At 38.7% G+C, this 24,990-nt stretch overlaps 1 protein-coding gene across 1 annotated transcript; it reads left to right on the top strand.

Moving 5' to 3' along the window:
- Positions 1 to 522: 522 nt before the first annotated feature.
- LOC127067130 (uncharacterized) lies at positions 523 to 24,989 on the top strand. Its single transcript, XM_051001712.1, has 14 exons — positions 523 to 1,224; positions 1,308 to 1,487; positions 17,404 to 17,575; positions 17,729 to 17,752; positions 17,835 to 17,950; positions 18,041 to 18,278; positions 18,383 to 21,313; positions 21,404 to 21,607; positions 21,698 to 22,379; positions 22,473 to 22,673; positions 22,835 to 22,969; positions 23,262 to 23,539; positions 23,656 to 23,853; positions 23,934 to 24,989. The coding sequence occupies exons 2-14, from the start codon at positions 1,404 to 1,406 to the stop codon at positions 24,179 to 24,181; spliced, it is 5,511 nt and encodes a 1,836-aa protein (XP_050857669.1). The 5' UTR covers positions 523 to 1,224; positions 1,308 to 1,403; the 3' UTR covers positions 24,182 to 24,989.
- The last annotated feature ends 1 nt before the right edge of the window (position 24,990 follows it).

Below are 24,990 nucleotides of genomic sequence, written 5' to 3' on the forward strand. Positions count from 1 at the left end.
CGGATCACGAACGATAGATCGACCGAAGTTTTCTTACGCAAGCGTTACGATTGATCGACGATCGAAGGGAAATCTCCCACGCTGATCTATCGACGGGTGGTCTTCGAAAAAGAAAAAGTAAATGTGGTCGAAGACGAATAATAAAATAAGAAGTAGGACGAAAAAAATATTTAAAAAAAAAACCCGTCGGAATTTGATGAAAACATCATTTTGAAAGAAATCATAAAAAGAATTTACGAATATTCGTTCGATTCGATTAACGCAACGACATTGTCACTTCCGCTAGATTTCCGACCGAAGATCTTGAAATTTGGATTGGCGCGACAGACTAGAAAAAAGTAGAAGAGAAAAAATGGCGGCAGTAGAAGTCGACTGCAGCAACTGCAACAGCAACAGCAACAGCAACAGCAAAAGCAACAGAAGGAGTAGGAGCGTCAGAAAGAGGCGGCAGAGGCGGCTACAAACGGCGGTGTTAGCCGAACGGAAAGAACGAAGATAAAGAACGGCGATGCGTGAAGATCTCTGGCTGTCAGTCGGTGGTCAACCGTCCCGGAGGAAGGACGTGTTGGTGTGGTTGCGTGCCTTCCGCTTCGACTTCTACCTTGGCTCGGTTGTTCTCCGCCAACGAGAAACGCGAGAGCTCTCCTCGGAATAGATTAAAGCGTCGAATCGAACGGTCCGTTTATTCTACGTCGATGTTCTCATTTCCGCAGGTACGGAAACTATTTCAATTCGAATAATTTCGAGAGATCGACGAGTTTTACAAATGCAAAAAAGAAACAAGGAGAACGCGTTCCTCGAAGAATATATTTCGATGGTGAACGGGAGACTCGACGAAGGGATCAAATTGATTTCAATACACATTTAATGCTTTAACGGTACCTCCTCCGTGAACATTCGAAAAAAATCGCACACCTCTGTGGTGGCCTTGCACGAAAGTCGTAATCGGCCGACTTACGGTTGTTCTCCCGCGTGAGTCGAGTCCCCGAGTCGAGTCGAGTCGAGTCGAGTCGAGTCAAGTCAAGTTCGAGTTGAGTCGAGTCGAGTCGAGTCGAGTTCGAGTCGAGCTGTGCCAGTAAAAGTACCTACATACCTTCGCAAAGATCCACTCCTTCGAATGTGTGTCGTATATGTCGTCAAGAGCAAAGAGGACGTACCTCGATCGAGAAGAGTGCACGATGAGAGGATACCAAGAGTTTTGATATTTTCTTCGTTACGGTCTAAGTTAGAAAACGAACAAACGATGATGCGTCCGAGTTGAAGTTTTCATCAAGATTCACGTGCTTCTTCTTTCTCTTTCTTCGAAGATAGACGAATAGACGGATAGAAGTAGATACTTACAATATACATATATATATATACATACATATATATCGAAGGGAGGACAATATCGTCTTGAAAAAATGGCTTCCATGTGTGGCAGCAGTAAAAGTCATCCGGCTTTGACTACCAGCAGCTATTACAGAAGCGGCGCTTACCCTTATCAAGTAAGTCTTTATATTTCTTTTTTTATTATTCCTCTTTGAGGTCGCTCACTAACGCGAAATGTTAAAACGCGTCGACGAGTCTGCTGACGTTCTAGAATCGTATATACAAAGAAAGAAAGAAAGAAAGAAAAAGATATATACATATATATATATAGAAAGATCGGAAGATTAGAATCGATTTGTATGCACGGAAAGAAGTGTTTTCTTCGAAAACGGTACTCCGTGAATCGCGAGTGAGATAATTAAGTCGCGAAACGTGACTACGAAACTCGTTCCTCCGGGCAATCATTAATAATTTATTATGAGAAACGCGACGTAAGTACTTACTTCGGAGTAAATTGTTCGCGTGAACGCCTACGTAATATATGTGTATATATATATATACATATATATGTATATATGTATGTACCATAAGTATGTACTGTATATATGCACATACCAACCAAGGAATCTTTGATTCTCTTTCTTTCATTCCCAACGCGTTCGTAAGCTTATCAACGTCATTTTATCGTACAGCTTACTTAAATCGTTTTAATACCAACATTTACCCCCTTTATAAAATTTAATCCTCGAATTAACAGATTTTTACTATCTCATATTTTTCATTCATATATTTATATACTTACTTGAAACGTACGAGATTTACCCACAAACGATTACCGTTTTATTAACTTAAGACTTTAATGTTTTTAAGTATAATAATAAGACGAACAATAATAATGTAATATCTATAAAATACAGCTCGATATCGGATAATGACAATTCACGGATACTTGCCATTGGAAATTATCATGATATTGCATCAAACTGTCATTACTGCGAAACGATTTCACCGAATGATGGTCATCAATCTGCACTCAAGTCTAACTCATTTTCCACTTGGCTATATTACAACTTATTATACGGGTATTTATAAAATATACTTTGCGATACCTGTATATTTAAATATGTATATACGAACGTTTCTATCTTCGATCCTTTCGAAAATAGGAAAATCACGATACTTATCTTTCACGAATAAACTAGTTTATAGATTTCTAGGTCTTGCGAACGAGTACCAGTTAAGTTTTTTTTAAAAGAAAACTTATGCTCTAACGAATTTGATTTCTCTTTATTCGTCAAAAACTTTAATCGCTCGAATAAACCTAACGCCGAATGTATGAAACTCTTATTTCGTAAGTCTTTAAATTATTTATTTATACGATTTTTTTTTTTTTTCTTTAATAAGCTCGATACACATTCGCTCTTAACAAAAACGATGGATCGATCGGTTAACAACGAGAGTGACGGATAACGGTGACGAAATGCTTCCTCGTTTACCTTCTTTGGAACTCGTTGAACGAATTTCCTCGTTTCTCGACCTCCACCCGAGTGATACTCGTTTAACTATATCGGTGGTAATTCGACGAGTTTGTCAATGAAAGTGAGGAGAGACATCTTTCTTCGATCGAATTCCTCATTTGTATCTACTTTTCTAAGAAACAAAGAAAAAGAAAAATAAACATGTGTTCCACAGCACGGATAGAGAAAGAGAGAGAGAGAGGGAGAGAGACAGTAAGAAAATAATAACAAAGTTTATACTCACGATAGACGAGCATAAGCATGTAATTAAATTATCATTTCAAATACGTCTACATAGTATACACATAATATATCAGTATACCTAATAAGGATAATTATATTACACAGTAAGCACAAGTTCACGCGTATGAAAAAAATAAAGAAGAGGGAAAATAGGAAGAAGAAAAGAAAACTAAAATATTAAAATATTAAATGAGCAATGAATCTTGTGTCCCGAAAGAGAAATATTTCGGAAGAGGTAAGTATACGAGATAGCACGAGAGAAAGAAATAAATAAATAAAGAAAGAGAGAAAGAAAGAGAGAGAGAGAGAAAAGATAAACAAATACGTCAAAGTCGTATTTTAGTTGTTGTTAATACAATACGCGTCGAAACAGCGTACGTAGTCAACCATCCCTTCCACCCTTCGCCCTTAACCTCTCCTTTGTCTGTAGACGAAGTTACACGAGGTAAGAAGGCAACCAACGGAGGGGGTTCCAGTTTACGCCATCATAAATCGTTATTAAACGAGCGTTCGCGAGGAGGACGGCGTGTACCCACGTATCCGCGAGGAAGAGAACTTCGGGACCACCCCGCAGACGTATAAAGTCGAGCGTTTGACGCACCCATCGACCCTCGTGCCTCTTTTCTTATATCCGACCTTTGCTTCTGAAAGAGAGAACCACCTCTATCTCTCTTTTTTTTTTTTTTTTAAATTGAAGAGAAGAAGTAGAAAGAGGGGAAGTAAAAGGAATGTATTTATCCTGTAAACCAGTCACATCCTTTGTCCTTTTCGAGTTCTTTATTTAGGTTTCGAGTTTGTCTGTATTTCTTGCTTTTAAAAAGGAAGGAAGGTAGGTAGATAGATACTTACCTACTCTCGAGGGTGTAAACTTTGAATTGTGGGTTAAACATGAGAGAGAAAGAGAGAGAGAGAGAGAGAGAGAGAGAGAGAGAGAGAGAGAGAGAATAGAATTAGTATCAATATAAAAATTTACGAATCTATTTTACTCGATCGAAGAAAAGATTTTGATTTTCGAAAGAATTTCAAACTACATAGATACCTAGAGCATGTATTGTAGATACCATAAGGACTACAATGATGATTGTCCCACACCATAGGTGGAGATTTTTTTCTCTTTTTCTTTTTTTTGCTTCTCCTTCTTCTTTTTTTATTTATGCAAGTACCTACCATTTCATCCTTTATCGTTCGAACAACCATCGCGATCTATTATTATGCAGGAGAAAGAGAGAGAGAGAGAGAGAGAGAGAGAGGATCCCTCCTATTCTGCGTTTATCCACCTAGCTGCTATTTATACCTCTTCTTTTCCCTCTTTTCTTCTCATTCTCAAGGGTATCCTTTGAAGTAGTTTTATATCCTTGCACGTAGTATATCTACAATTTCTTTAGCTCGAAACCGATCGTCCAGGGTGGTCCTTTTTCAAGGTAAAGGAGAATCCCTTCTCCGACGTTTGCATATTATCTCTTAGTCCATAATACGTAGAACAATTACGAAAGAAAAATTCGAGTATGAAATCGATGTGATCTATGGGGGTGAGGGTGGTAGTATGGATAAAGAGATTTTTTTTTCTTTTTCTTTTTTTTTTTTTTTTTTTTTTTTTTTTTTTGAAAAAGAAAGATATCGGAGAGAAAGAGAGATCGGTGTTTCGATAGAGTACTATTAAAAGCGGCATCCGAGGCTCGCGTATAAAACGCAAAGAGATACTTACTTGCTCGGGACCACACGTGTACTTACTTACTTGACTCATCGTGAAAACCTTGGCCTTGTCTTGCATGAAAGCGTTACGTAAGTTCTCTTCGCTTGGTATCGCGTGAAGATGATGATCCAATGTTCTTTCTCCTTCTTCTCATTCTTTCGTCTGTTTCTTTTTTCTTTTCTTTTCTTTTTCTCTTTCTAGATCGCCAACTTTCTTCTTTCTCTTTTTTCTTTTTTTCTCACTTTTTTCCGCCTTCGTTCATTCCTCTTTACTTCACTTTCATTGAAGAAATTTTTCGCATAAATAATTTCTCAATGAAACGTATCAACGAAGCATTTCTCCTCCCATTCCATTCGAACCACGTGTTTTTAAATCTTTTTATCTCAGTTTAGAATTTAATGAGGTCCGATGAGTGAACGAACGTAAATGGTAAAAGTCGTTCGAGAGGTTACTCTCGTGTTACCGTTACCATAGAGTCAACCACGAACGATAATCGTAACGATAACGATGTGCTTACTCGCCGCGGCAAAATCATACAGCGAGATTATAATTATCTCGTATCTTCCGGGATAGTAACGCACATAGTGATTCCAGGTTAAACGAAATAGCAGACTTAGAGAGAGAGAGAGAGAGAGAGAGAGAGAGAGAGAGAGAGAGAGAGAACTTCTACCACCTATCTATATCACGTGACTTGACTCGCGTGATTATGTATTTCTTTTTCCTATTTTATTTCTCCTCCCTTTCTTTTTTTTTACTCGTGAATAAGAAGTAAAAAGTAAGAAAGAAATAAAAATATAAAGTTTAATTTTCCGCGAACAAATCTAAGTAGTTAAAACCATGTATGGTCGAAGGAACGAACATGGTTCTTCCGAAGTTGTAAAAAAAGAAAGAGAAAAAAGAATAAGAAAAAAAAGGAGTCATTTCCTCGATACGCATGATCTAGTCCGCGAAGGATCATTGACCTTGGAGTAACTATGCGATCGTACAAAGTCTCGGTAGAACGTCTCATCGATGGTCGAAGGTTCGACCAACCGCAAATCCCTTTAGAGAAAAGAAACTTTGCTCACTCTCTCTTTCTTTCTCTCTCTCTCTCTCTCTCTCTCTCTCTCTCTATTTCTTTAACCATGCTGGTTTAACAACTATAATAAAAAAGCACGGGAAGTGACGAGCCAGCTTTATCGAAGGTACAACAATGACAAACGAAGACGAAAACGTGCGAGACGAACTTGAATGGCGAAGAACCAAGGAGGATTTAAATTCCATTAGAAGAAGAAGAAGGGGGCTCGACCAAAAGGTTATTCGGATCAAGGTCGTTTCCATGTCGTCTTCTCGAAGAATCTTATCGAGCGATCTCGCGATCGCGTTCGTGACTCCGAACGAAACTGATCTTTCTCTTTCTTCTCTATGACCACTACGTTCCTTTCGATCGTTTATAAACGATTCGTACGATTCGTCGACGACGGAGAAAGAGCCTGCTGGACCGCCCGTGCGTAAACCTTAAAGAGAAGAATATGAAAGAGAAAAGATAGAGGAAGAAAGAGTATGTCCTTTTTGCGAACACACCAAGGGACCACAGGAATTTGTGGTCCAGACAAATCGATATCTGCTTGGACGTCTTTGAAGAGGATAATACCAATAATCTCTCGCGTGTGTTTTCTTTCTTTCTCTTTCTCTCTCTCTCTCTCTTTTCAACCAGCACGCTTGCTTGGTCACATTGTAAACTTTACGACTCCCCCGCAATAGCGTTCAAGATAAATCTTGTGGTTCTCTTTCTCTTTTCCTTTTTCACGAGACATGCAACGTCATGTAACCAGACGATAAAATGCATCCAACCGATTTATCGACGAAATATCTCGTCGAAATTAATTAATTTGGAATATAACGATGAAGGGGAAGGGTAGAATGGAATGGAGTGGGGAAGGATATAGGGATAATCGATGTTATCCTTAAATCAATCGTCTCGTAATTCATCGAAGATGGCAAAATCAAGTAAGTAATCGATCGTTGTGAGAAAATGTAGAAATCGATATGAGAGAAAAATGTTGGTGAACCTTAACGAATGGTAAGTATGGGTTATCAAAAATGATTGTTCCGGGTTATATGGGATCGTTTAAACGATTCTGATGTTATGGGAGTTTAGAAAATGAGAATCATATCGAAATCGCTCGAGGTGAGAAAAGAATCGTTCCTATGCTTGAGGATCGTTCAAAGACGAGTAAAAAAAAGGACAAGGTGAAAGAAAGAAAGAAAGAAAGAGAGAGAGAGAGAGAAAGACTATGTTATATATATACTGAACGAAGAGATCGCCTCGTTTGCTTTCTTTCTGTCTCTCTTCCTCTTATTTTCCTCATCCCTTCCTGTTTCTTATAGCAAACTGTTACCTCAGAGACGAAACGAGCCAATCTTACGTTGACTCGACCGCAGACAGACCGCAAATCTGGTCTTTCTTTCTCTCTTCTTCATTCCCTTCGTCATCGTCTCGATGAGGTACACGAGTCCAAAGTGACATTAAATCCAAGGTGGCACTGACCTAACTGCTTCGCTAGGACCACTAAAGAGAGATGGACCGTTTCCTTTTCTCCCTCTCTCAGTCTTTCTCTCTTTCTCTTTCTTTGTTCGTCTCTTTGTGTCTCCTTACACGACGATAAGTACTGTTATTTCTCTGGCATACTTTGCCCCGGAATATCTAATGAATATATGTATATGTATGTACGTGCGTAATTCAGAGAAAGAGAGAGAGAGAGAGAGAGAGAGAGGTGAATTAAAAAAACATGTCGAATTAAAGCACGACCAAGGTCAAACATTGTGATGGGCATAACGAGTACGAGTATTCGTTTTCTCGTAAAAAAAAAAAAAAAAAATCTCGATATATTTTTCCCGATTATAAAGAAATACGAGTGGTACGAACGTCGCGTGTTCGTAAAAAATGTTCACGTCTAACCATTATGGATCCATTAAGATCGAAATCTCGAACGATTTTATATATCTCGTAAGAAAGGGATAAGCACGAATCGATTTTGAAAACGCCATTGGGTATGAGTACCACGCACCTGACCTCGAGCGTTAAAACTGGGATCGATCGTTGGTTACGCTCGGTATGCGATCGCGATCTTGATCCTTCGGTTCTTGCACGCGATCCACGATCCTTTCCCATTCACGATGCTCGAGGAAAGGCCATGTATTCGTAGAAGAGGATGGTCCATTACCATGATCTCCCTTATTCCTAGAGCTCTATTCTCTTTTACTATTATCATACTATCTATTATGAGTATGGATTAAGAACGTAACTATCTACCTGTCTAGCTATTTAACTAGAAACTTTTTTCTAACGATTATCTCTCGAGATTTCTCGTTCTCCTTTACGATTTGCATAAGTCTTAGGATAATTTTTATATTGCTTAAGTAACTAAGTACTTAAATGAAACGAGGGATGAAGAAGAGAAAAAAAAAAGAAAAAGAAAAGATAGAACGACCAGGAAGATTTCTTCTTTCCCTTCGAGATTAATTTATTATAACTCATAGGAGATAATTAAATTGGTTCGTTAATGAGCCACGAGGAAACGAAATTACCTGTCCACTCAATGGCCTTTCCTTTTTGTTTAGCTACGATCATTACAATGGCTTTACAGTTAGGTTCGGTGAACTCTGTGAATGACTGTGAATATTGGCTTTTGATGATATTCTATGCAACGCACATCGTTAAAAACAAAGAGAAATATAACAGATATAAGTTTGAGTATAATACATACTAGATAATTATCTAGATAGTTGATAATTAATACGAGCAAGGACTTTGACATAGGATCATCATCCACCGATAAAGTTTTATCCTTTCGTACTATGCTAGAGGTTACGTTCATCTAACTGTAACTATCTACGATTCCAATAGAACGATCTTAAAACGCGATTAGAAACCTTCAATACTCTCTATCTATGATCTATCTACGAGCATGCGTTTATTTCTTCAAGGCTGATAGTTTCTCATAATAATAGCTCGTTCGATCGTAATTTATTCGATCGTAATATTCTCGCGGAAGGTAATACTGAATAATTTCGAATGGATGGTCCACTAATGAAATCATCAAATTCTTACCGGCGACGGTGCGGTTATGATATGGTAATAGTTACGTTCCTTTGAGTAAAGGTATTAAGGTACGAGTTAAATCGAAAACGAGAACACGTGTAATTTCGAGGTTTATACAAAAAAAGAATTAAAACAAAATATATAAAAACAAGAAAGAAAGAAAGAAAGAAAGAAAGAAAGAAAGAAAGAAGGAAGGAAGGAAGAAAGGAAGAAAGAAAGGAAGGAAGGAAGAAACACTCGAGATGCTACATTTTCGATCTCGTGAGTCCTCGGGGCACGATGTTGTAGTCTAGTCAGCGAGGCACGGATTTGCATAGCATTGTGAGAGACGCAGAACGAGAGAAAGAGAGAGAGAGAGAGAGAGAAAATGTGAACGTAGAAGAAGAAGAAGAAGAAAAAGAAGAAAATGATGATGATGAAGGAAGAGAAGGGAGCACCCAGCATGGAAGTTCCAGGATGACCCGCAGTGCCTGGAAATGCTGGATCTAAAATGGCTAGGGTCCTGAGAAACTCACGAGGTCAATTCAAGTATAGTTACATCACGACCCCGAAGTCTCCCTACCTTCCGCCAAGTTGTAAATCAAGGAGGAAGAGGCTGAGATACGCGCGACTCATGTCCGCCTGCCTCCCTTTTGCTTTAGTTTAGACGACGTTGGGTCGGCAACCTTTTCAAGCTTAGCAAAGGGCTGTATAACGTATAATCTTTCGATTTTCTCTATCTCGTTAATTCGATAAATACCTAGATAGATTTACTCGTAAAAATAATATGGACGTCGAGGAAACGGAAGTTTAGCTCGTATAACATCGATTATTATTGAAATTAGCTAATTCGTAATCATCCGTCGCATTGATTTCGTTTGATCGCATATTATTTTGATTATCATCCCAGCAATATTTTTATTAGTTACTACAGTCACTTCTTTCCTACGTGATTGAGATATTTATGAACACTCTCGATTACGTTTGTTATAATATTCACTCTCTTTCTCTCAATGAAACCGCATATCGATGGGATTGGTGTTTTGCGATAACCAACAACAGCTGTCTACGATAAGCATAAGTCAGTCGTTACACGGAAGGCGTCGCGCCTCGACGGATAATATGCGTGCATACATTGACTCTAATTGTTCACTGAATCACTAGTAATTTACTTCGTGGTTAATCGTATCGGTCGTGAAAAAGGAAAAAAAAAGAAAAGAAAAAAGAAATAGAAAAAGAAGAAAAAGAGACTCGAGAGAAAAACATTCGTTACGAACTGCCTACCATCGCCAATTAACTCGAGCAACTTCTGATTATTATAGAGTCCCTCTCAGCTACGTATATATTTTTCATCGTTCGTAAGACACGTACGATATATATATATATATACAAACGTACGTAGGTTCGATCGTCCTACGGTTAATTAAATTTGCGATGATGAATCACGATTTCGATTGGAATATTTCTCACGTTACTCCGACAAGACGTTCACGACCAGCTAGAAAAAGACAGGGCGGAAGCACGTACGTTTATGTTAATCAACGATCGCGCTTGATATTCGTGCATCAAGAAAAGAACTTCCGCTATCTACTTTTGTGCAAACAGATGGATCCTCTCGATGAACAATTCGTCATCGATCTAATGAATTAAAAATCGACCTTGTCTTGATTATTTCACCACGTGCAGAAATCAACTCGGTCGGCGAGATCAAAGAAGATCTACTATAAATCTCGATGGCATGGAATATAAAGGAAGGATTTAGAATAGGAAGGAAGAAAGAAAGATCGAGAGTTCCTCTCTTCACCGAGATGATCAATTTCGAACGATTTAGAAGGAAGACGAAGGAATGCGATGTTTCAAGCTCGGAAATGTAGGAATCCTTTCCGTGCTCGAAGAATATTATCACGATGATCGCCCAGAGTTTCTCGCGAATGAAAGGTGAGGATGAGGGGAGGTAGTTTAGATCTTTTACCACAGGACTCGACGGTTAAGGCAATTACATGAGCGATATAAGGGTCGCGATCTACGTTCATTGTGAGGAAAGACCTTTTTAACAGATATCCTTTTCTATTATATGTATATAACGCGTGAGAACACTTACATCGTTTAAAATAATTCAACTCGTCTTGTCTCGACGATAACGAGCTACGCTATGAAAAGGATTTTTTCTTTTTATTTATTTTCTTCAAATTGATTCTCAAAAATAAATTATTGTGAATTATATTCTTGAGAATTGCGATGGGATGAAATAAGATGGTATATGGTGTGAGAAAAAATGTTTTCGGTAAGTAAATTTATTCCGTAAAATGGTCACGGGTACGAGCACATCCTCGTTTACGGAGTAAGACAAACGAAATGACGCACGGATATCGCGGATGTTAAAGCGAGCGTGACGTACTGCCGACGAGAAGGAAACGTATGAACTTGGAACGGTCGTCACCGAAGCCGCAAGGTAGATTAATCAGCGGCAAAGCGAAATAAATCAGGATGTTAGTGATAAATCAAGGGGATGCGGACTATCGACTCTTGGCTATTATGGGTTGGCTTTGGGTTCGTACGTAACTAGCCTTCATTACTACAACCTTGGCAGAGAAATGTCCTGAAGTCGAGAGAAGAAGACTGGGTATCTCCTTTCCCTTCTCTTTTTCCTTTTGTATTATCTTACTTGTCCAGGTCAAAGACACGAAATACAAGAGTGCGAAAGGCGTCTCCGACGCAAAAGATCCATAACAATTTTCTTAATGTCATCGACAATTTTTCTATCTCTTTGTCGGACTAATAGCTTTCTTCTTTCTTCTTTTTTCTTTGCTTTCTTCCATTCCTTTCCTTTTTTTCCCCTATTTGTTCTTCCCTTCTTACAAAAAAAAAAAGAAGAAGAAGAAGAAGAAGAAACGAACGTACGCCACTTTAATTCATTCGATGGGAATGTCGACCGTTCGTCATTAGCCGCATGCAGAACTAACGAAAATATATCTTCACGATGTATTTTCAAATCAAGTAGTTATCCTCTACTAAAGAGGGTTCGACCCTGAACGAGCGTTACGACGCTTACCTACACGCGAAAGTACGTAGACGCGGCGTTCATAGGGTTTCTCATTAAGCCAGACAAGGACGGCAAAGAGGTACGGTGGCGTCCTTGAGAGATCTTTGCACTCCCTCGCCGCTCTTCGCAATCGCATCTTCTTCTTCTTCTTCTTCTTCTTCTTCTTTTCCTCTTCATCCTCCTCATCCTCCTATTTTACGTTTTCTTCTTTACCGTCCCTTCGAAGGCCGCGAAATGACTCCGCCCAGGTCATGGACCAAGCACCTGCACTTGCATATATCACCTGTGTCGATAGCCTAGCCAAGAGACTTCTTATCCCTGCTTTTTTTTTCATTTCTTCTTCTTCTTCTTCTTCTTCTTTTTTTTTAACTTTTTGTTCCAGACTTCATAGCTTCTTCTTCGTAGTCTTTTTCATAGTCGTCTCTACGTCGCGCGTTTTCATTTTAACCATGTCGTTGTCGTTCTAACCAAGTTCTAACCAAGAATGTAAGATACTTACTACGAGGAAGACTCTCCTTTTCCTCGTAATAAACTCCATGAGAAACGAACATCCGCTCTGATCCTGTTTCTAACGATTATCGGCGAAGCAAAGTGCTTAGTTAGATTCAGAATCTTCGATGTTTTACGGATTCGTGTTATCAACTTGACATCGAATTTATCTAATTTATCTAGGTATGTACATATGTTAATCTATATTTTCTAGATATGTACATATGTACCAATATGACGATTTGAAAATATTGTCGATATTTTATTCGTTGTTTGTTTTTCTTTTTTTTTTAATAACTCCCTTAATTTCTGTTAATTTCGAAATAAAGATATCCTCAAAGGTATCACTGGTATCTAATTTCCATAAACACATAATTATAGGTGTACCACGAAAATACAAGATACATTCTCAAACATGTTCTTCTCTCTTGTCTCAAGTATTTATTCAGGTTTGTCCTCAGGGTCGAACAGATCGATCGACCAACGTCGTCCACTTTTTCTCTCCTTTTCCCCTTCCGATCATTTTACTTCTTACTTCTTTTTCTTTTTCTTTTTCTTCTTCTTTCGTCTCCTCTTTCTTCTTCTTCTTCCCTCCGCGTTCCATTGCTCTTACTTTCAGTAATTGTGGATAAACTAGTCCGACGAGTAGTACCATCCGCGGCACATCGTTTATAGCCTCGCGTTAGAGACTATGAAAAAGCTGTGCGCCGGTTACTCTTCTCTACGTTTCAACGAAGGCTTCACGAAATTATTACGAAGGAATGAAATCGAACAGAGAGAGAGAGAGAGAGAGAGAGAGAGAGAGAGAGAGAGAGAGAGAGAGATAAAAGAAAAAGAAAATAGAAAGAGATGAAAAAAAAAGAGGAATTTATTTGTACTTGTAAAAGAAATGATTATAATTTAATAAATTTATTGAATTTTCCTTTGAATTAAATCGTGACATTAACCGAGAGAATGCAGGCAATTTGTTGCGTTGCCAGAAACGATCCTCTTAATTTGGTGGCCATTAGTACGACGATTAATAAACGTATAAAAGTTGTTCGCCAAGTTGAACAGAAACGAGAGAGAAAAAGAGAAAGAGAGACATATTCGTGCGGTGTCGCGCGTCGAATCGTGTTGCTTCCGCGTATATAAGTCCCGAGTATGTTACATTATTCTCGTCATAAAGCACTTTCGCGATGCCGAAGCTAATGGCCTTTTCGAGAATCGTCTAGCTGTTACCACGCTTTGTGATCCACATAGTTGGATATGCTCGGTAACGCGACGTAAACGCTTCGAATTTTTTTTCCTTTTTCTTATACTTTTTCTTTTATTTTTTTTTCTTTTTCCTTCTTTTTGTTTTTTAACATCTTCTTTCTTTCCTTTACGACTTCTCTCTCACTTCCCCTTCCTTCTTTCGCTCTCTTGCCTTGAAAAGAAATTAATAACGAAATTTTGAGAAAAGATAATAGAAACAATATGTGAGAATATCCCATCGTTGAAATTTATGAATCGAATTATACCAAACGTTTTTGTTTTGTTTGTTTCTTTTTCTTTTTATTTTGTTTATTTTTTTTCTCTCTATTTTTAATAAAACACAGTCATTCGTTTTCAAGAACTATTTAAGTGTTTCTTGGATCCATTGAACGATCTATCCTGATACGATATAATTGCCTCATTGTATCCCACTTTTCGTATTTTCGATCGTATAATCGAGTTGATGTATTTCTCTTAATGAGAGAGAGAGAGAGAGAGAGAGAGAGAGAGAGAGAGAGAGAGAGAGAGAGAGAGAGAGAAAACCGCATATGGCTTTCTATTTGCCGATGATTCTGCCAAGATTTTACTCCGGAGCGTGTCAAGGGAGCATCGATATCGAATGTCGACGGTAATGGTGGCTCTAATGGCGGCTCTAATGGCATTTTCTCTGACTCGCCACAACGCGTAGACCAAGTGCAGCTCGTCCTTCGACGAGAAACGCACAAACGACTCCTTTGTACGACGATCCTCATTGCGGAGAAGTCCACCTATGTGTATATATATATATATATATATATATATATATATATATATATGTATATATGTATGTACATACATAGGTATCCTATGTATATGTATTTACCAGGACGTTATTCCCATGGAACCTACCTTCGGAATAATGTCTCGTGCGAAAACGAGATTACTATAAAAATAAAAACATAGTAACCTCTCCTTTCGATATCTTCGTTCGATCATATCTCACAATTATCGAAGTTATTATTCCAAGGTAATTGCTTTCCGCGGTAATTACAACAATTCAGGAATAATATACGATGATTATGTTAGCTTAATTCGATCGTAGTATAAACAGATAAGATGATACTTTCAGCAAGTATTACAACGTGCTTAGTATACTACATACATAGTGTGTAAAAGGCTTGAGAAAAAAAAATGAAAAAGAAATAGAAAAACAGAGAGAGAAAGAGAGAGAGAGAGAGAGAACAAAGCATAGATTGTAACTACTATAAATATACTAAGTTTACAAGACAACGATAATCACGAATAAAACATGACAACTATGATAGAAATAAATAAAGAAAAAAAAGAAAAAAAAAGAAGAAAGAAAAAAATTAAGGAATCCTTCGAAATCTTCCAATTTCTTGAAGAATTTAACGTAAACTAATAATCGTATAATCGAACGATTTATCGCGACGAGAGATCGATGGGTCGATCTTCGTTATAGATACATACATACCGATCGAAGCAGTTCCAATCCACGCCCATCGCACACCTTGCATCGCACAAACGCGTCCCGTTAATTACGATGAGCCAGCGAACGAAGGAAAAGTAGAACGAAGGTGCGTTCCTACGTGCATCGGAGAATGAGCGAGAAGGATAGACAGACACTGAGAGAAACAGAGAAAGAGAGAAACAGAAAGAGAGAGAGAGAGAGAGAGGGAGAGGGAGACAGAAAGAAAAAGAGAGAAAACAAAGTTCTCTTTGAAGCTCGCCTTTGGGCTTTTCGACGATCTTCGATGCCAAGCGTTGGTTAGCAACGGTTCTTTCCTCTATCCGTGACCATCTTGATGACCGGTACGGCACGTGCTGCTGAGTACGCGAGCGAGACGGAAAAAGGACAAAAAGAAGAAGAAGAAGAAGGAGGAGGAAGGAGGAAGGAGGAAGAAAAAAAAATAAAAAGATTCTCCTCTTGGTACTTTTCATCGAATCACGACGATCCGGATAAACTCGATAACGGTGTTGTTCCATTAAATCCACTATGATATTTCTAATACGATTGACCTCCTAAGTATCTTTCTCTCTCTCTCTCTCTCTTTCTCTTTCTCTCTGTCTTTCTTTCGGATCAATACGGTGAATTGGATCTATCGATCGTATTCGTAACAGGCTATTAACTTTTCACGGAATGTTCTTCAACATTCCTCTATCGAACGAATCATTCCTTCCAACGAATCAACGAATCGTGAAGACGAGGTCAAGTTTAAGAGGATTCTTTCGAAGAAACGGTCTATCTGTCTTCATGACGAATGACTCCTTTCAACGATCGAATCGTATCCGATAGTAAATCTTGTCTATTACGATCTTACGTAGGACGCGTTTAACAGTTCCGACGTTATTATTATAATACTTTTATGTTTATATTTCATGATTATGTTTAAGAAATCGATCGTCTTGGAGGAAGTCAACGATCTTTGGTAGACGGCCATTGACTCGCGCGAATATTAATTCTTTAAAACGCGTTCGCTCGCACGCGTGCTTGTCTCTTTTTCTCTTTCCCTCTCTCTTTCTCTTTTTTTGGACAGACCCTTTAGAGGATGGTCACTTACGTCACTCGAGCACGTAATACAATAAATACGAAGATGTTACTCTGGTGCTTCTTAAAAGGAGAAAGAAATAAGGAACGAAAAAATACAGCGTGTCGATCTTGCGGCCTTGGTAATGTACAACATCGTTATTCTCTCTTTCTGTCGCTCATCTCACGATATTTATGTTACGTCGGTCAATCGATTTTATGATGAATATTATCTCTCCTTTTTCTTTTTTTTTTTTTTTTGTATCGAACACGTTTCGAAAATATCTTTCTTTAATGGTTAGGAGACCATTTCCAAGTTAAATTCAAAGACCTTCTTTCTGAGAAACTTCTATTCGCATAGATCCACTCTATGATTTCACGGCGAGCGGTGCGTTTATAATCTTACAGCATCGCGGAAGAGCGTGACAAATATCACTCGGCATACTCCGGTTCCGTAATAATTCGTAATCTCGATTGAAACGAACGAGATAACACCTTATTTCCTAGGACATCGACTTCAACCGGATTATCAGACCTTGACGACCTTAGGTCATTGTCTCGAGGAATTATTTGATCTCAAATATATTTGCATACCGTTGTTTATTCAAGAAAAAAATATATATATATACACACGAAAAATACTATGGCAAGTTCCGATTGAACAATTTTTTATCGTCAAACGTCTAAATCGATACTTTCTCCAATTTCTAAACTGTCTCGAATACACGCGTTAATACTTACCTATAGCGTTAACAAATCAATTCTCCGAAACATCTTATTGTCGATGAGCGACGGTGTCGCGTGATCGGAGAAGCCATTATTTTCTCAAAGACGCATCGAATGTGACGCGTCCGTAAACTGTTGACTGAATTTCTTTTCTGCATTTTTTCTCCTCTTTTTCACGCATTCCACTAACGCGAGCGGTTGGTACCGTTAACGGGGAATTGCCATCCAAGGAGTTAAATTTATTACACGTACGGGTTATTGGACATTGAATCGCGACGCTTGGTTGGCTATATCTCTTTCTCTCTCTCTCTCTCTCTCTCTCTTCTCTTCTCTTCGAGAACATGCATGCGAACGCAAGGAAAAAAGAATAATAATAACGTAATAGCCGAGTCAACGAGTCAGGAAGGTATAGCCTCGTTTAAAGAGATCACGATTGATGGGTCGTTTGATCGTATCGATCGATTCACATCGATAAAGATCGCAATACTCTTCACGTAAATCGTTCACAAAGATTTCGATCGTGGCAAACGTTTACGAAATTATGTCATTTTACAGAGCGACTATTACTTTCCACCACGATCGACATGGTCAAGGGTAACGCCACATCCAACGAAAAAACAAAATGGCAACTCGACGTGGAAGATCGGCAGCGCGATGCTGATAATCTCGGCGATGCTCGTCTTAATCGCGGTACTTGCGATCGCTGGACTTGCACTTTGGTTGGGTGGTAAGTTTTTCTTCGTATCGTTTTTGTTATTGTTATTTTTATCGAGCTTTTTCTTTTCTTTTCTTTTCTTTCTTTTTTTTCTTTTTTAATGTCACGCGATCAACGTGACATATTATACGAAAGAAACGAAAATTAAAACCGTTCGTGTTTCAGCTTTGAGGAACGATTCGAAAAACGGTTAGTATCATTGTCAAAATAAGATCTGTTAGAAATCTGTTAGGAATTCTACAAGGATAAATGATTTTCTATTGATTTTCAGCGATCGTTGGATTCTATTGCAATTTCAGAGTAATTAAGGGAGAAAGGTATAATCCGATGTTGAAGTTGAACACGAGTATGGTGTTTCGAGATAAGGAAAGAAAGTACAAAAATATTGTAAGATATCAGAATTTTAATAAATACGAAGATAATACGTAAACTGATTATGGATCAGTTAAGTACGAGATATTGTCGTTGTTCTTTCAGTTCGAATTATTGTTCAGGAGAAGCGTTTTGAGTCCAGCTTACAAGCAAACGATTATAGACAAATTTGAGAATGGTACTCTTAAGGTTTTCTTTAGGCTATACTTGGACAGAAGGAAGATACCGAGATCCATCACGAATATCGAGGATACGATCGAGGATATAATAGCGAAGGAAACTTATTCGTTGTCCTCTTTATTCAAGGATCTGGAATTAGATCTCGCCAGTATAAACGTCAAACGTAAGCAACGACATAGATAAATATCAACACATTTTTAATACGTCAACATTTTTGTCGTTTATCACTCGATCGTTGTTATCGAAATCTTGCATTTGATTACGTAGGAATAAGTCAGGAGGTCACGGCGAATCAGAAACAGACGAATCAGCAGAGAAACGCGATGATAACGAAAAATGGTCTCCTACGACCGAACAGAACGAGTCCCCTTATAACAGGCACTAAACCAAAGTCTAAACCAACGAAGATAGAATCTAGCGAACCTGAAATCGATTTCAATAATATTCCAACGATTCAAGGAACTTACAAGGCGACGAAGATCAACGAAACTATGAAGAATTCAACTAAAGTAGATGTTAGGATCGAGTCCAATGTTAAAAACGTTAGTAAGATTTCGCAGTTGGACGAAGTTGTAAAAAGTACTGTTTCGAAGATCGAAGATACCACGAAATTAGAATTAACTTCTGCGCAACCAATTTCTACCACGACGAAGCAGGGAACAACGAGTAGGATCGGGACAACGACTGAGACCGTGGATCTTCAAAAGGAAGTTGCGTTATCTTCCATCAAAGTATCGTCTACTACTCCAAACACAACCAGTGTGGTCTTGAAAGATTTTCACAAGCCAGATTTTGAAACGTCACCTTGGAAACCAATAGTTCCTGCATACGTTAACACTGAACTCAAATTATTGCCGGAAACTACAGTATCGACAGGGATCAGTGGTATAGATTCGACTATCAAAAGTCCATCGTACGATATCCAGGACCAGGTCATTGACAGTACGAATTCAAAATTACCTAATCGAATTCCTGAAAGTTTAGATCCTTTGAATACGCGCATCGATGTACCGGGTATGAGCACACTGGACGAGGAAGACATCGATTTTCCGCACGACAGAATCGTACCCGAGGATATGGTGAATTTTAGGGTAAACGGTAAATTCAAGAACAAGATTCCAGGATTGATGGACGATGGTAACGTGTTTACAGCACCGACACCTGCGGCTGAAACTTTCAACAGACCGAGCATCGAAGTGTCTGGTCAATTACCATCCGAAACTTATGATCTACGATTGAGTACCTCTTCGGAATTAACAAAAACGGATGCTGCGAAACAACATTATTATCAGACGATCGACCAGGCTCAGAAAATAGAACTGGTGAACTCGACGAACGAGGCAAAGGAAAGTCCCTCGTCGACGACGAGTTCCGTAGCTTCCAGATGGAATCTTCAAACAACCAAATCTAAGCCTTCCTTGGAAGAGGAATCGGATGGTGTATCTGGAATCGGTATCGCTGAACCTGTTCCCGACGTAGAAGAAAATCTTGAAACGAGAAGTCGATTCACTGGGATCGAGGCACTCGACAAAGAACAAAACGACGCTTTACGCGACAGAAAGGTCGATCAGAGACCGATTTACACGAGCTACCGAAGTCCCGATCTAAGTGATAGCGCAGTTAGGCCTAGCCTCATAGAAAATCCTGGAACTTTAAAACCCTTTCGACATACCATTCCTGTTGACAAGATTACATCGGCAATTGCTTCGGAAGATGATAACGAAAGACTTCCATTGATATCGCCCAATCAGGATACAAAAGTCTCATCGATCGTTAATACCAACGATAACAAACATATCGAGAAGGCAGAGGTAAAGGATAAGTGGATAACGTCAATGAATATCAAAGAAGCTACCGAAATGATTAACGTTGATCGAGAAAGTCCAAGTTCAGAGTCGTCTGTTAAAATCGCAAAAATTGAATTGGCCGAACCAACGAAACCAACGAAATCGAATGGCGGAGAAATGATAGATGACGAGAAGGTTCTTAAACTAGGTACGACCGAAATTTATTCGGAGATGTTACATCCACCTTATAACAATGGACAGAAATTGATCATGAAAGACGAAGAAAGTAAAGAAGTTATACCGGAGAGGCTAACGTCAAACGTTTCGAGAAATTCTACCTTCATCGAAGTGGACACTGTGCAACATGTACCTAACCAAACGGACGAAGAAAGTACGAATGATTTTGAAAATGAGAATCCAGCGAATAGAGGAGAAAATCTTTCGGGTAACGCTCACTTGACTACTACATCAGGTACACGTAAAAAAATCTACAATGACACGTTGAAAGCCTACGTCGTTGAAAATTTGGTGACTTTAGCACCTGCTAAAAGCAACACTGGGGTTGGCAGGCCTATCAGGCCAAGACCTAAAATTGATAATGAGAAAACCATGAAAACTTCAGAAAAAACGTTCGCAAACAAAAATCCCGTGGAACGACTAGACGAAACAGCGTTACTGGAGCAATTGTTTGGTCTCCAAGGTTTAGAAAGAGACAACAACAAACGTAATTCCAATCTTTCGAACGGAGATCTCGTCGATGGTAACGAATCGAATAATGGAACAAATTTTCCCGATAACAAAAATGCTCACATCGAACAGATCGTCGAGGTTGTAACTTCAGTTAGTACCAAAATATCGTCCAAACAAAATCCTGATCGAGTCGTCCTCAGATTCGTCGTAACCAATTCAACTTCTCCTCCTATAATTCATTCCGATTCTAATACGAAATCGGAGAAACTCTCGTTAGAAAACACGGAAGAAAAACGTTCGTTCAAGGAAGAAAATCTAAACGCCGATCCGATAACGATACAAACTTCCGATAGAAAAATTTCGACGTTAGAAGAGGATCGATTTCTTTTGGACAAATTGAAACAACTGGCGGAAGTAAGAACCCATGACAAACCTATCGTGAAGACCCTCAAAAATTCATCGAACGTTTCCCTAGAGAATCCGGATTCTGAAATTAAAGAGGGATCGCCGTCGGATGATCAAAGACTCTTACAAAATTTTGATGAATTGAAAAAGATCGCGGACGTAGCAATGGGAAACGAAACGTTGAAAAACGGCAGTGCCCTGTTCACGTTGAGTCGGGACGGCGTAAGGATTCTCACGAAGATAATGAACAAGGTCGACGATGGTTTAAATCGTCAAGTAAATCTAACGAGCGAAGAAAATCCTGAATTCATGCCTGGTAATAACTGATAGAAACTATTCTGGATTATTTCAAAAGATCGCTCCTGGATCATCCGAATCATTGACGAAGATCGTATATTTTTCACAGATAACTGTCAAGGGGGGGGCTTCCAATGCAACGACGGCAAATGTTTACCATCCAGTGCGAGATGCAATATGCTTGGCGAATGTCCGAATTCGGAAGATGAGGCCAGCTGTACTTGCGCGGATTTTTTGAAGGCACAACTACTACATCAAAAGATATGCGATGGTACAGCGGACTGTTGGGATTATTCCGACGAAAAAGATTGTGGTGATTAGAGCTAATCGATATCCTCTCAAAATAATCATTGCATTCGCAATAAAAAAGACTTAAAAAACTGTCTCATTTCCGTGTTGACAGATTGGTGTGTCGAGGGTCAGTTCGTTTGCGGTAACAGCAGGTACTGTGTGGATCAGAGCAAGGTTTGCGATGGTTTCCGAGACTGTCCTACTGGAGAGGATGAAAAGAAATGTGCTGCACTGATCGAGGAATACGTTGAGGATAATAAAAAAGTTAGTGACGGGTTAAATGATAAAAGCATTATTTTGGGAAGTAAAAATGAAAGGGACGACGTCTTCGTCAAGTCGGAAGATTATTCGTACGATTCGGAAACCAATCGAGATGTCCCGTTCGATCAAGAAGCAGTGGAATCCACCTTATCGAAAACAACCGCCCTTCCTGGTTCCTTTGACTTCCCATTGAGCAGAGAAACTTATGGGTCTGTCGTAGAAACGACTATTTTACCGGACGAACCTACGAACTCTCCGAATCTCGTATCAGGAAGAGAAATATCTTTGAATTTGAGAAACAGTCTCGTTGACGGAACGTCTTTTCACGCGAAAGAAGATTCTCTGATTACCTCCACGCAAGGATTTAGAAAAGAATTGAATGGTTACAACGACAAGGGTTACTTAAATATTAGAAAGAACGGAAAGTGGGGGAAACTTTGTATAAATTCGACGAACAATTTTCGTCAGGAAAAACAGACTACCTGGAGCATCGAGGATCTTGGTAGAGCAGTTTGCAAAGCAATCACGTATCAGTAAGTTACTTGTTTATTACTCGTTTATTTTCTTTTCTTTTGTTAACACGAAAACGTTAAAAAAGAAACAACGAAATTTTTCTATCTTATCAGAGATTACGAGAGAGTCGAGAAAGTCCTGGATGAAAATCCATCGACCGGTAATTCTTATTACGTACTGTCATTTAACGAAAAACCGTCCGACAAAACCGTGTTGACCTTCAAACCGTCCAACTGTCCGAGCGGCGAAGTTCTCAAGGTCAAGTGCAAGAACCTCGAATGTGGAATAAGGACACAGGCTCCGTCGCAAGCCAGGTATATCCATTGAACCAGTTTTTCGATAATTATATACCGAAAGAAGAGAAATTCCTACGTGTACATCGATCGTTAAATTCGATATACGTGTCGCACAAAAATCGAGTTCTATGAGCCAACTGGATTCACTCAAGCAGATTGCACGTTTCTCGACGTTCCAGGATCGTCGGGGGCGGCAGTTCATCGGCAGGAAGCTGGCCGTGGCAAGTAGCTCTCTACAAGGAAGGTGATTATCAATGCGGAGGAGCTCTTATCAATGACAAATGGATTCTCTCTGCAGCCCACTGCTTTTATCGGTAAGCCTTGACAATTTCTCCTTACCTATCGTGATTTGTTGACCAATCGGGAACCAAAGTGCTTGCTACATTTTTCAACGAGATAATAAAATGGATAAGTTTGAAGCGTTTCGTATTTATTCAGGCTCTTATAAAAGCAAGCAATGTCTTAGAACGATAAAAGAAAAAACAAAGAAGGAAAGAAAGAAAGAAATAACGATACGAACGATGAACTGAGAGAAGAAATAATTTCTCTCTCTCTCTCTCTCTCTCTCTCTCTTCGAATCAACGCAAAAATTATATATTATTTTAGCGCTCTCGATGAATATTGGGTTGCGAGAATAGGTGCTACGAGAAGAGGAAGTTTTCCAAGTCCGCACGAGCAACTTTTACGGTTGGATCACATCGTCCTTCATCCGGATTACATCGACAACGGATTCATAAACGACATAGCTCTTCTCAGACTCGAAAGATCGGTTACGTTCAGTGATTACGTGAGACCGGTATGTCTTCCACAGAACGAACCAAAAAGTGGAACCACTTGCACTGTCACTGGTTGGGGACAATTGTTTGAGATCGGTAGAATATTTCGTACGTACTCATAATCTCATATCTATACATATAAATGCAAGTCTTTTTACAACTATATATATATATATATATATATATATATATATATATATATATATACATTTTTTGTTCAACAGCTGATACTTTGCAAGAAGTTCAATTACCTTTGATATCAACGGAGGAATGTCGAAGAAAAACAATCTTCTTACCATTGTACAGAATCACATCGGGAATGCTTTGTGCTGGATTAAAAGATGGCGGACGGGATGCATGTTTGGGTGACAGTGGTGGTCCTCTGGTTTGTTCAGGATCGGACAATAAATATACCATTCATGGTAACATCTCAATATTTCTTTACGCGCAACCCAATGATATCTTATAAGAATTCTAAGATGACTTCGTTTTATTTATTTAGGTATCACGTCAAATGGGTATGGTTGTGCCAGACCCGGAAGGCCTGGCGTTTATACGAAAGTCCACCATTATCTATCGTACATCGAACGTATTATCACTTCGAAAAACGACGTACCATCCTCGATAGCCTCTTGTAAAGGACACAGATGTCCTTTGGGCGAATGCTTACCTAAATCCCGAGTGTGCAATGGATTCCTCGAATGTTCCGATGGTAGCGACGAACGTGATTGCACGACGACTTTCCGATAAAAAGACTGACGATACTTATATAATTTTAGAATTCCCATAGATCCTTTGTCGATTCGATTTCGTCGTTTTACGAATCGATAAGATCGTTGCCGTTCAAACGACAAGATCGATCGATGTATCCGGGTGAAAATGCAAAACGTATTTTTTCGTATTCACTCGACGAAACGATTGAGTTTGAGTAAATGCAAATTTTTTTGTCTTACTTCTTTTTTTCTTTTTTTTTTTTTTTTAATGTAAAAATATAACAAAAAAATTAAACTTGAACTTCTCGATATAAAGAGAGAGAGAGAGAGAGAGAGAGGAAAAAACTTCTACTTATGGATTTCTTTTTTTTTTACTTCTCATCGATTTCTCCATTAAATACGATTGCATTTAATCAAACGACTGAAAGTCGAGAGACTCGATGCGATTATTCTCGTCTCTTTTCTTTCAGAAAGATAATCGACCGAATAGAAGAACTTTCGTATTTCTAGACTAATTAAGAAAGTTTAGAGATAACGCAGAGTCGTCGTCATCGAATCGATCTTATATTGATCAGACATTTGAATTAGTGACACTCGTTAAAAATCATGAAGTCACGTTATTCGAATGTTCCAGTCTCTAAGATAGTTTTTTGAATATTTAGATTTTGTATATATCGTATGTAGAAAGAGAGAGAGAGAGAGAGAGAGAGAGAGAGAGAGAGAGAGAGAGAGAGAAAATGATGTCTGTAAGGAATTAAAATAATATCAAATAGTAATGATGATAATAATAATAATAAAAAACACCACATAAAGACCACACAGACGAATAAATGTTTTCTACAAAAG

The sequence above is a fragment of the Vespula vulgaris genome, chromosome 10 (genome assembly GCF_905475345.1).
Source record: "Vespula vulgaris chromosome 10, iyVesVulg1.1, whole genome shotgun sequence".
NCBI lineage: Eukaryota > Metazoa > Arthropoda > Insecta > Hymenoptera > Vespidae > Vespula > Vespula vulgaris.